General features: G+C 44.6%; 1 protein-coding gene across 1 annotated transcript in view; it reads right to left on the bottom strand.

The window, feature by feature from the left end:
- Nucleotides 1-13,653, bottom strand: part of LOC310640378 (glycerophosphodiester phosphodiesterase domain-containing protein 5-like) — a gene marked incomplete at its 5' end in the record, with an annotated part of 48,725 nt that overhangs the window by 31,769 nt on the left and 3,303 nt on the right. The window contains 6 exons of the mRNA XM_083362589.1: nt 297-442; nt 3,022-3,115; nt 5,754-5,852; nt 6,415-6,474; nt 7,962-8,055; nt 10,960-11,063. Of these exons, the coding sequence (XP_083218715.1) occupies nt 297-442; nt 3,022-3,115; nt 5,754-5,852; nt 6,415-6,474; nt 7,962-8,055; nt 10,960-11,063 (597 nt within the window). The remainder of the gene's footprint in view (nt 1-296; nt 443-3,021; nt 3,116-5,753; nt 5,853-6,414; nt 6,475-7,961; nt 8,056-10,959; nt 11,064-13,653) is intronic.

The raw sequence follows: 13,653 nt of genomic DNA, 5'->3' as shown, positions 1-13,653 counted from the left end.
GCTCTTCGGCTTTGAAACGGAGATGAGCACCGGCCCCTAGAGTTGGAAACGACTAGCACGCATGTGTGGGGGAACCTTTATCTTTTTATATAATAGTATATACTAGTATAGTATATGATAGTATAGTATATGTTAGTATATAATAGTATAGTATATGATAGCATATGATGGTATATAATAGTATATAATCACATTAATATGTAACGGTATGTGGCCAGACAGGGTGTTCAATAGTCTGTGCTTCAAGCTGTTGTGGGGTGGGGGGTGGTGAAGAGAATGAAACGAGGCCTACCTACCATGGGGGCTCCTCGGTGGCCGAGGATGGCCGGTCTGGGCCCCAGCTCCTTCCTTTCCATGATGCAAGGGGAGGAGATGGTGAGGGGCACCAGGTACAGCCCAAGTACCACTGTGAAGTAGGTCCCAAACATCAGCAACTGGGAAGCTGGAGGGAGAAGCAATGGAGACCGCCGTCAATCAGAGCAGAGCGACGCCGTCAGGGCGAGCAGCGAACCCCACCAGCACGGATGACGTTACTCGGTCTGGTAGCGAAAAGCCTACAAGCCAACCAGCAAAGCTAACGGAGCACCTAGGCCTCAACCTTATTTATTTATTTTATTATTATTTTATTTATTATATTTTTATACCGCCCTTCTCCCGAAGGACTCAGGGCGGTGTACAGGGCAATAAATATAAAAACGAAATACAAAAGTTAAAAAACAATTAAATATTATGCCCAGATTTAAAACAGTAATTAAAAGACATATTAAAACCCCAACCTTCTGGGTTTTGCAATTATGTCAAAGGCAGAGAAGTCGTACCTAATTCCGGCTTTATTTTATTTATTTATTTTTATTTTTTTACTTTTGTCGCCGTAGTTGTAGAGTCGCATCGCTCCGTCAATCTTTCCCTGGAAACCTGCTAAGACTTTTTGCAAACATTAGGCTTGCTAATGCATTTAAAAAAAAAAAAACAACGCTCACACGCAAACATTTCTGCTCCAATCCTGACGGGCTGAATTAGAAATTAAAGGGAATTACGGTGGCAGCAACTAGCCAGGGGCAGCCAAGAGTGCTTAGGAGGGTGAGATTCGATATGAAAGTGCGAAGTGCCGGATCTGCTTAATTTGCTGAATGTCGGATGGCCTCTGTCTCTTTTCCTCCCTGTTCTCGTCTCCAGACATTTCGTCCTCCCCAACTTTATCCGATCCCGGCGTGCTGCTACAGGCAAAGTTTTTCTAGCCTCAAGGAGAACTTTGCAAGTTCTGGGCCTCCGAAGGGCAAGCTCGCACAACATTTTTTTCAAATATCCAAACTGCAGCCGAAGTTATGATTTGCAGGATAGGATTCCCCAGCCAGGAGGACGTCAAGAGCGTCGCGTGAAAGGAGAAAAATGAATAAGGCAACAAGCAAAGCAATATCGTCTCTGGCTTGCTGACAATCAGCAGGAAAAGAAAAACCAGAAATTGAAAATCTGCAAATTTCTCTTTTGGTAACGTACAGTGAGGTACCAGCTTCAGATTGTTCCGCTTGAAAGTTTAGGATTTAATCAAACGTGGATTTCGGTATGCTTGTCAATCTCAGCTTTTAAAAAAAAGAAAAAAAGAAAAAAAAAGGGAAAAAAACCTCCAAGGGTTTCTAAGCACAAAGATACGCAGGCAGTCCTCGGCTTACGACCACAATTCAGCCCAAAATTTCGGCCGCTAAGTGAGAAATTTGTAAAGTGAGTTGTGCCCCATTTTACGACTCTTCTCGCTGCATCTGTTAAGTGAATCACTGCAGTTCTTCACTTAGTAACGCCGTTGTTAAGCGAATCTGGCTTCCCTCCCGTTTGCTAGCCAAAAGGTTGCAAAAGACAAACACATGACCAGGGCAGATCAACCGTCATAAATGTGAGACAGTTCTCAAGCCTCTGAATGTAAATCACATGAGCACGGGGATGCTGCAACGGTCGTAAGTGTGAAAAATAGGTCGTAAGTCACTTTTTCCAGGGCTGTTGTAACCGCTGTAAGTTGAGGACTATCTGTAGATTCTCCTTGATTTACGACTACAAGGGAGCCCAGAATTCCTGACATTATTTCTGTCAGGCTGGACATAAGTTGAAGACACCTGTATGACCGACCCCATTTTAGAACATTTTTGGGGGCGGATGTAAAGCAGACACCGCGGTTGTTAAGTGAAGGCCGTGATCTTTAAGCAAACCCATCGTCTGCAATGGGTGCATTTTGCCTGAAGACAAAATTAAAAGTCATTTACACACAGACACACGCACACACACACACACATACACACGTCAAAAATAGGGAGTCACGGGACCAAAGGATGCTGCAAATTGGAGTAAACATGAGTCAGTTGCCAAGCCCCCCCCCCCAAAGTGACTGCGTGATCACGAAGGGAGGGGTAACCATTGGAACCTCGAATCTGGAACTCTCAACTGTCACTAAGTGACTGGTCGTAAGTTGAGGACCAAGGTAGATCCAACTTTACATGCAGCTGTGCTTTTTTCAGGGATGGAAACAGAGATGATGCAACAACAACGACAACAACAACCAGTGGAACACCCTGCCTCCAGAAGCAATGAATGCTCCAACACTGGAAGGTTTTTAAGAAGAGGCTGGACAGCCATTTGTCTGAAATGGCCTAGGGTTTCCTGCCTGAGCAGGGGGTTGGACTAGATGACCTCCAAGGTCCCTTCCAACTTTATTATTATTATTATTATTATTATTATTATTATTATTATTATTATTATTATTATTATTATTATATAAAACTTTTATTCATAAAACATGAAACTCAGTCAACTGAACACTCAAATTGCCTGGCACTAAGGGTTGACACGGGTTGTTGTTGTTGTTGTTACTACTACTACTACTACTACTACTACTACTACTACAACAGAACACCCCAACAAGAGAGGTAGAGTTTGCACTGTGAAGGTGCGATCCTTGTTTTGTGATTTGTCTGTCTTCTTCATCCCTTGTTATTCCATTTTTTCCCAGCTGAATGGGAACCCAGATCTACTCACCGGCTCTTTCGGCTTTTGCAAATTGTCCAGACACCAACCAAGACAAGGCCGTGACAGCCACAAGGGCTCCTAGGTGTAGAAAAGGAGCAGTTGCCTAGAGTGGGGAGGGAAATTATTTGCAAAGAATTAGTAGGCAAATGTTGTTTCTCGGGCAGCTAACGGTAGCAAGAGGAGGAGAGGGGAATTAAGGCAGAAAAGCATTATTTGCATGGCTCCGAAACGCAGTCCCGCAAAATTGCAGGGAATTAAATTAAATTTTCAACTGTTGGCCCTTCCATTTACACGTAAGTCCTCATTTCATGAGCCTAAAATTTCTGTGGCTAAGTGAGACATTTGCTAAATGAATTTTGCCCAGTTTTGATGACCTTGCTTGCCACAGTTGTTAAGTGAAGCACTGCAGCCGTTAAGTTAATCACACCGTGCTTAAGTGAATCGGGCTTCCCCATTTACGTCACTTGTCAGGTCACAAAAGGGGATCACGTGAACCTCGGACGCTGCGACCGTCATAAATACGAACCAGTTGCCAAGTGTCTGAAGTTTGATCACGTGACCATGGGGATGCTCCAACGGTCATATGAAAAATGGTCATATTACCTCAGGATACTGTGATGGTCATAAATATGAGTCAGATGCCAAGTATCTGAAGTTTGATCATGTGACCGTGAGGATGCTGCAACGGTCGTGTGAAAGATGGTCATCATATTACCTCAGGACACTGTGACCATTATAAATACGAGTCAGATGCCAAGTGTCTGAAGTTTGATCACGTGAGCGTGGGGATGCTCCAACAGTCATGTGAAAAATGGTCATATTACCTCAGGACCGTCATAAATACGAGTCAGATGCCAAGTGTGTGAAGTTTGATCATGTGACCGTGGGGATGCTCCAACGGTCGTAAGTGTGGAAAAATGATCATAAGTCACTTTTTCTAGTGCCATTATAACTTTGAGTGGTCGCTAAATGAACTGTTGTAAGTCGAGGACTTCCTGTACTCTGTTTTCAGCCCTCTAGATTAGGAATCTGATGCCAAGTAGATCAATAACACTTTTACTGTAAAGTTATACGGGTAGTCCTCGACTTGTGTCCTGATGGTTATTAAGTGGGTGATCATGTGACTGTGCTCAATTTTTACAACCCTGAGAAAATTGTTAAGCAAACATTGAGGTCGTTAAGCAAACTCATTTGTCATTGAGGTCGTTAAGCAAACTCATTAAGCAAACTCATGCCTCCAGAGGTGGTGAATGCTCCAACACTGGAGGTTTTTAAGAAGAGACTGGACAGCCATTTGCCTGAAATGGTATAGGTTTCCTGCCTGAGCAGGGGGTTGGACTAGATAACCTCCAAGGTCCCTTCCAACTACTTCTTCTTCTTCTTCTTCTTCTTCTTCTTCTTCTTCTTCTTCTTCTTCTTCTTATTATTATTATTATTATTATTATTATTATTATTATTATTATTATTATTATTTCAGTCAATGGGCACCCTTTGCCGGAAATCGGAAGTAAACACTGATTTCTGGCAAAAAAATTGCTGAAAATCAATCATGTGACCATGGGATACAGTGATAATGTCCTTGATTTACAAGTCATTGAGCCCAGAATAAAGTCATAAATAATGATGGTCATTAAGTGAATCAACACGGTACCGAGTGTGTTTTTTATTATCTTTGTCCGGGCGGCTGTTAAGCAAATGCTGCCGTCATCAATAAAAAAACATGGTCGTTAAACGTGGTCATTAGACAAACCTATTTTTGCCGGAAACCTCTTCCTCAATACATATAAGCCTGATGAGCCTTGGTGGAGCAGTGGGCTAATGCCTCCTTAAGTAACACCAGCTGCCTGCCATTAGTGCAGGTTCGTGTCCCACCAGGCTCAAGGTTGACTCAGCCTTCCATCCTTCCCAGGTAGGTCAAATGAGGACCCAGATTGTTTGGGGCAATTAAGCTGACTTTGTAATAATGCCGCTTGGGGTGTGTGTGAAAGCCCTAATAAGCAGGCATATACATAGAATGAAGGCTACTGCTAAGCTTGTAAGCCGCCCTGAGTCTTCAGAGAAGGGCGGGATATAAATGGGATTAAAATAAAATAAAATAAATATTAAAAAATCCCAATGTTTGATACGGTTATCTTTGACACTCTTCCTTTCCTGCCCCTAGATACAACAAGGAAAAATCAGAACATGAAAGATACAGGCTCGTTTAGTGGCCAAAGTTACAACGGTACTGAAAAAAATGTGACTTATGACCGTTTTCCACACATAGGACGGTTGCAGGATCCCCAGGGTCACATGATCAAAATTCAGAGGCTTGGCAATTGGTTCATATTTACGACCATGGCACATCCCAGGGTCACTGTGATCCCCTTTTGCGACCTTCTGACAAGACAAGTCAATGCGGAAGCCGGGCTCACTTAATAACCGTGTTGTTAACTTAACAACTGCAGTGATTCACTTAACAACTGCGGCATGAAAGGTCGTAAAATGGGGCAAAGCTCACTCACTGAACAAATGTCTCGCTTAACAGCAGAAATTTTGGTCGTAACTCAAGGACTACCTGTAGCCATTAAAAAAAATGAGAAAATTTGATTTTTAAGGAAAGTTGCGTGTGACATCCAATTGCTGAACTGGGCAGAATCAAATTTAGGGCAAAAAAACCCCATACTGTTTGGCTCTGAAGTGTGTGTGTGTGTGTGTGTGTGTCTGTGTGTGTGTGTGTAAAATTAAGTGAAAACACTTACTTGCAACGATATCACCACCATGTCCCACTCATCGTCCCACAACTGGGCTATACAACTCATTGTAACAACAGTCGAGATCAAGGTAGTGATTAAACCGATCTGAAATGCAAGCCAAGAGATTTTATTCTATTTAGTTGATGGTTTGATCTCAGCTTCACAGGACAGGCGAGGCCTGTCAAACAGAGGTTCCCAGGGGTCAGTGCGCCCATTGTGTTTGGAAGTATGCACATTCTCACAAACACTTTAACACCTGTCCTTTGGCTATGGCCCCTGGAGCTAGGAAAGCTTGTGTGGAGATAGAGCGGTTGATCTTAAAGCCGCTATCAAAGTCTTCCTGGGTTGGGTGGGGAAATTTTAGGGAAGCCCACAGCCAGGTTTCCACTTCTGGAACTTCAGCTGCGGGGAAGAGGAGGAGGAGGAGGAGGAGGAGGAAGGAGAAAGAAGGAGAAAGGAAAAGAAAGAGAGGAGGAGGAGGAGGAGGAGGAGGAGGAGGAGGAGGAGGAGGAGGAGGAGGAGGAGAAGGAAAGCTGGTAAAGAACTCATTCTTTAGGAAAACGAGTTTTAGGACTGGCCACACCCACTTCCTCAGCCATTTTGTGAGCGTTCCCGAGACACACTCTCATATTACAACAGCTCTGTCACAGAACAAACCAATGCCCACCTTATGGATCCAATGCAGGTTCATCTGTTGTCCTACAGCTATGTGACAAAGCGCTAAAATCTGAAAACAAGGAGAGGGGGAGGGGAAGAGAAACAAAGCAATTTATTAATTAATTCAGGGAGGCGCTTTTGCAACTATGAAGAACAAAAACTGAAGTCTTCTACCAATCCAGCTCAGCTCCTGGTACATGCAAGGAAACATCCATAAGGCTTTCTGGGGCAACCACCTCAACATGGCTTTTTCTGAGGTGCAATTTCACCTTCCTAATCTAACCTTCAGGGTTGGCATTTCCATCGCGCTCTACTCCTTCCAGATCTGACTTTAAGATTTTGTAGAACCATCAAGATCAGGGGTTTTCCAACTTGGCCCTTTTATGACTTGTGGACTTCAACTCCCAGAATTCCTCAGCCAGCCATGCTGAGGGGAAAGGGAATGGTTTCCAAGCTGAGCCATGCTGGCTCAGGAATTCTGGGAGTTGAAGTCCACAAGTCATGAAGGGCCTACACTTCCCCCATGTGTAAAGCAGGGGTCTTCCAACTTGGCCCTTTTATGACTTGTGGACTTCAACTCCCAGAATTCCTTAGCCAGCATGAGGGAACTATGGCCCCTTCATGACTTGTGGACTTCAACTCCCAGAATTCCTGAACCAGCATGAGGGAACTATGGCCCCTTCATGATTCGTGGACTTCAACTCCCAGAATTCCTGAGCCAGCATGGGGGAACTATGGCCCCTTCATGACTTGTGGACTTCAACTCCCAGAATTCCTGAACCAGCATGAGGGAACTATGGCCCCTTCATGACTCGTGGACTTCAACTCCCAGAATTCCTGAGCCAGCATGGGGGAACTATGGCCCCTTCATGACTTGTGGACTTCAACTCCCAGAATTCCTCAGCCAGGTACGCTGGCTGAGGAATTCTGGGAGTTGAAGTCCAAGTCATAAAACGGCCAAGTTGGAAGAGCCCTGATCAAGACCATTCTGACCTCCGTTACGGTCTTCCCTTAAGGAGGTCAATCTTGGTTTGTCGACGCAACCCTAAATTCAGGCGAGGTCGACAGAGGTGGCTGAGTAAAGTGGGGTTTCTCAACTTCAGCAATTTTTGAGATGAGTGGACTTCAACTCCCAGAATTTCCTAGACACATTCTTGCGGTCACATGATCAAAATCCTGGCACTTGGCAACCGGCATGCATTCATGATGGCTGCAGTGTCCCTGGATCACACGGCCACTTTTTACAGGCCTTTTTTTTGACGAGCAAAGTTAATGGGGAAGCTGGATTCACTTAAGGACCGAACAACTCCATTGATTCATTTAACGTCTGTGGGCAAAACTCGCTTCATACTTTAATAATGGAAATTTTTGGCCTCGGTTGTGATCGTTGTAAGTCAAGGATTACCTTTAAAATCTAAGAAAGTAAAAACTGCACCCACCCCTACTTAGAAATCCACGATTAGCTCCCCTAATTTTATTCAGGAAAAGACACGTCGGGCCATCTCTGCCGTGTAAGCTTTGACAAAACTCACCGGAGATCCTGGGTTCAAAACTTACCAATAAAGCTGTGATGTAAGTGAAACCAGCGGCCGTCGTAACCAGTATAGGAATGGACCAATCACTCCAGTATCCCATTCTATTATATAAAAACCTGGAGAGGCAAGTGAGGGAATACAAGAGAAAATTAAATGAAACCACTTTAATGCCAGGGAAGATATGGCCAAGGGGCATATATCATAGAATGACAGGATGAGAAGGATCCTTGGAGGTCATCTAGTCCAACCCCCCCCCCCAGCCCACTACGGGAATTTTCCTACCTCCTTCATGAGGAATGGGGAATGATGGCACTTTTATGACTTGTGGACTTCAACTCCCAGAATTCCTATGGGGCCATAGTTCCCCACCTCTGTCCTAGATAAAACCAGCATTTCTCAACCCAGAGGTATGGACTTCAACTCCCAGAATTCCCCAGCCAGCATGTATCCTACTTGGAAAGAGCCATCTCTGATCTGTAAGCTCAGGGGTCTTCAGATTTGGCCCCTTTAAGACTGGTGGACTTCAACTCCCAGAATTCCTCAATAATAATTTGGAAGGAACCTTGGAGGTCATCTAGTCCATTACGAATTATTTTTCCGCCCACCTCAAAAAAAAAACAACCCCTCTCAATCCCAAAACGTTTATGTCAGCAGGCCAGCACAGGTAGTCCTTGCCTTACGACCACCCCTGAGCCCAAAATTTCTGTTGCTAAGCGAGACGTTAAGTGAATTTTGCCCTATTTTGTGACCTTTCTGGCCACCATTGTTAAGGGAATCACTTCAGTTGTTAAGTTAGTAATATGGTTGTTAAGTGAATCGGCCTTCCCTATTGACTGCTTGTCAGAAGGTCGCAAAAGGGACACTGCAACCGTCGTAAATATGAGGCAGTTGCCAAGTGACTAAATTTTGATTACGTGACTAAGGGGATGCTGCAACCGTGTGAAAAGGGTCCAAAACCACTTTTGTCAGTGCAGTTGTAATTTCAAATGGTCACTAAATGAGGACCCAGATTGTTGGGGGCAATTAAGCTGACTTTGTAATAATGCCGCTGTGGTGTGTGTGAAAGCCCTAATAAGCAGGCATATACATAGAATGAAGGCTACTGCTAAGCTTGTAAGCCGCCCTGAGTCTTCGGAGAAGGGCGGGAGATAAATGGAATTAAAATTAAATTAAATTAAATTAAATTAAACGAATGGACTACCTATACTGACATTTCTCACCACGGATCCAAGTTCTCTCTTCCTAGGATGAGCAAATGAAAAACAAAAATCTTCAAAACCTCATTAAAGTCCTTTAAAACTGGTCAACGCACCACACCTAGAACCAGGCAGTGATTTACAGCAGCATGAACACAAGTTCCTTTCAGAACATTTCATTTAAAAATGCAAATTGTTCTGTTTTGTTTCCTCTGACACCCTAATTATTTGATGCAAGCTTTTCACAGGGGCATTTCCTTCAGCTAAGTTGTTTTCTTTGGTTTTTAAAAAAACGTAATCCCTGCTGTTTGTAGAGAATGTTTAACCCTGGGTTGTTTTGTTTTGTTTACACCAGACAGGCCAGGGAGGATGTTTAGCAGATCTTTCCGGCCGGGAACGCAGAATGCCGATTGGACTTTTAATTTCATTACAGAATTAAAACAAGTTAATAAAAAAAGACGTTCACGTTTGTGCTCCTGAAATTCTGAATTTGCACATTCTTTTCGGTGGAATTTGCGACTGCGGTAAGGATACACGCTCAACTGTCACCTTGAATTGTGCCCTGGAGCAAAAGGACAGCCAACACCGTTTGGCCCAGAATAGCCGACAATGTCAACAAAGGCAGGACTGCAAAAACCACCCAGGGCATTTCCCAAACACTCTTCAAGGGTTGGCCCCGTACAAGTGGCGCTGCGGTAGTCCGAATGGGAATAGGTTTAAGGAAAGGAGACTCGGCCACCCGTTGTAGATGCAATTTAAATGCTAAGTACTGTTTCTTCCTGCTCTGGAGAAAGAAATCTTGGCACAACTACTCCACCTAAGGCTTGCATATATTTGAGCTTTTTTTATGAATGGAACCCAGATCTGCTGAGCAAGTCTCTTGGTTATTCTGGGCTTCTTGCTACTCTCTGAGCTGGCTGGTTTTCTTGCAGACGTTTCATGACCCAACTAGGTAACACCATCAGTGGTAGAAGGGAGGGGGGCTTGTGGGAGGAGGAGGAGGAGGAGGAGGAGGAGGAGGAGGAGGAGAACTGTGGGGTCCTTGGTGCTCTCTGAGCTTGGTTGTTTCCTTGCAGATGTTTCATGACCCAACTAGGTAACGCCATCAGTGGTAGAAGGGAGGGGGGCTTGTGGGAGGGGGAGGAGGAGGACGACGACGACGACGATTGTGGGGTCCTTGGTGCTGAGCTTGGTTGTTTCCTTGCAGACGTTTCATGACCCAACTAGGTAACGCCATCAGTGGTAGAAGGGAGGGGGGCTTGTGGGAGGAGGAGGAGGAGGAGAACTGTGGGGTCCTTGGTGCTGAGCTTGGTTGTTTCAGACGTTGTTGCAGACGTTTCATGACCCAACTAGGTAACGCCATCAGTTGTAGAAGGGAGGGGGGTTTGCCCTTATTTTTTACATACAAATGGCTTGCCCTGTCAGTGTTGGTGGGAATGTTCTTTGTAGTCCCTTGATTAGGCTATTGTTTATTGTTTGTTTGTCTGAGTTGGTGGATCATTGATTGAGTTGTTATTTAGTGCTTCAGCAAATTAGCACTTTTAGTACTGATGACGTTCCCTAGTTGGGTCATGAAACGTCTGCAAGAAAACCACCCAGCTCAGAGAGAACCAAGGACCCTCACAGTGCAATCCTGAGCTACAAATATTCCCTTCTTTTTACTATTATTTAGCCAGCTTCTTCAGGCAGGTTCTCACCAGATACCCCGGTGGGCTTCAAACTCCCATCCTTTCCAGGGGTCCACATCAGGAGGGCATCTGATTGGGGGAGGGGGCGCCGCATGCTAAGGATTCTGGGCTTGTTGCTACTACTTTTCGGACTTACCAGTTGATTTCATTGTAGTCGTTGTGAACTTCCCACCAAAAGTAGAACCAGACCAGGGTCAGGAAGAAAGAAAAGGTGAGGAGTAAGAACCAGAGGCGTTCCCACTGTGAAGACACAAACACACAAACACAAAAGAGGCAAATTGATTACAACATAGTTAACGGGCACACAATAGGCAGGAAGATCCGGTGAAAGGGTTGAACGCTTTGCATTAAATCTAGTGCCATTCAAAAGATTTTTTCCAACTTCAATCTCCAGCATCTCGATGTAGAACTAAGAAAATATACAGATAGTCCCTCGACTTATGACCACAATTGAGGCCACGGTTTTTTTGGCTAAGTGAGACAGTTGTTGAGTCAGTTTGCCTCATTTTACGACCTTCCTTAACACAGTTGTTAAGTGAACCCCTGCAGTTGTTAAGTTAGTCTGGCTTCCCCATTGACATAATTAATAATAATAATACTAATAATAACAACAACAACAACAACAACAGGAGGAGGAGGAGGAGAAGGAGAAGGAGAAGGAGAAGGAGAAGGAGAAGAAGGAGAAGAAGAAGGAGAAGAAGAAGAAGAAGAAGAAGAAGAAGAAGAAGAAGAAGAAGAAGAAGAAGAAGAAGAAGAAGAAGAAGTAGTTGGAAGGTACCTTGGAGATCATTTAGTCCAACCCCCTGCTCAGGCAGGAAACCCTATACCATTTCAGACTTTTATCAGAAGGTCGCAAAAGGGGATCACAGTGACCCTGGGACACTGCGACCGTCATAGATCTGAGTCAGCTGCCAAGCATCCACATTTCGATCACGTGACCCCGGGGGATGCTGCAACGGTTGTTAAGTGTGAGAAACATTCACAAGTCCCTTTTTCCGGTGCCGTCGTTAACTTTGAACGGCCACTAAATGCTCTGCTGCAAGTCGAGGACTCCCTGTAATGCCTAAATCTTTTAGGCAGCCTCTTCCCGTCTGGCCTCGGCAACTCCCAGAATTCTATAACCAACTTGGCCACGGCCGGGAATTCTGGGAGTTGAAGTCCACCCATCTTAACCGTTGTCCAGATGGTCTAAAGCAGAGGTCCCCAACCTTTGGGGCCCCAGGGACCGGTCCGTGGACCTGAGAGTGTGTGGTTTTGTGTACTGTCTGCATGCCACGGATGGGACTTTTGTTTATTTGTGCGGAATGGTTGCTGGCATTCTGTGACCCGGTATTGGTCCACAGACCAGAGGGGTTGGGAACACCTGGTTTAAAGATTTATAAAAACTGCAAAACTTCATGGAGCGTTTCTTCAGCCAAGCATGTAACTGGAAGAGGCTGTCTGGGGAATTCTGGGAGCTGAAGTCCACCCATCATAAAAGTTACTGAGGTTGAGAAACAGTGGAGTACCCGAAAGGGAGGAATGGTTGATGAAGACGGTGGGACTGGCAAAGATGGCTAAACTGATCTCCCTGATTGGAGAAAGACATTATATATAGATAGTCCTCAACTTATGACCACAATTGAGACCAAAGTTTCTGTTGCTAAGTGAGACGTCACAACGTTGGCCCACAAGGCCTACAGCTGAAACAATGCTCCCAAATGCCATCTATTAGATCAGGGGTCTTCAAACCTGGCCCTTTTATGACTTGTGGACTTCAACTCCCAGAATTCCTCAGCAAGGCACACTGGCTGAGGAATTCTGGGAGTTGAAGTCCACAAGTCATAAAAGGGTCATAGTTCCCTCACGCTGGCTGAGGAATTCTGGGAGTTGAAGTCCACAAGTCATTAAAGGGTCATAGTTCCCTCATGCTGCTGAGGAATTCTGGGAGTTGAAGTCCACAAGTCATAAAAGGGTCATAGTTCCCTCACGCTGGCTGAGGAATTCTGGGAGTTGAAGTCCACAAGTCATAAAAGGGTCATAGTTCCCTCACGCTGGCTGAGGAATTCTGGGAGTTGAAGTCCACAAGTCATAAAAGGGTCATAGTTCCCTCACGCTGGCTGAGGAATTCTGGGAGTTGAAGTCCACAAGTCATTAAAGGGTCATAGTTCCCTCATGCTGCTGAGGAATTCTGGGAGTTGAAGTCCACAAGTCATAAAAGGGGTCATAGTTCCCTCACGTTGGCTGAGGAATTCTGGGAGTTGAAGTCCACAAGTCATAAAAGGGCCAAGTTTGAAGACCCCTGCATTACACCCCAAAATTAAGTACAGGTAGTCCTTGACTTAGGACTATACTTGAGCCCAAAATTTCTCCTGCTAAGAGAGAGAGTTCTTAAGTGAGGTTGGCTCCATTTTACAGCCTTTCTTGCCACAGTTGATAAGTGAATCACTGCAGTTGTTCAGTTAGTAACACGTTGTTAAGTGAATCTGGCTTCCCCCATTGACTTTGCTTATCAGAAGGTCGCAAAAGGAGATCACTTGACCCGCCAGGACACTGCGACCGTCACAAATGTCAGTTGCCAGGAGTCTGAATTTTGATCACGTGAACACGGGGATGCTGCAATGGTCATTAAGTGTGAAAAATGGTCATAAGTCACTTTTTTCCAATGCCACTGCAACCTCAGTCACTAAAAGAATGGTTGTAAGTCAAGGACTACACCTCTATGTAATTTTTTTGCTGAATGGAAACCCTTATAGACTTTTTTTGAAGAAATAGAGAGAGAAAAAAAAGAATTTAGGATTTGTAGTTTTGATAATTAGGAAAAAATAGATAACGGGGGGGGGGGGGAATT

This window comes from Vipera ursinii, assembly GCF_947247035.1.
Source record: "Vipera ursinii genome assembly, chromosome: 4".
In the NCBI taxonomy this organism is placed as follows: Eukaryota; Metazoa; Chordata; class Lepidosauria; order Squamata; family Viperidae; genus Vipera; species Vipera ursinii.
This window is presented reverse-complemented; position numbering and strand designations above follow the sequence as displayed.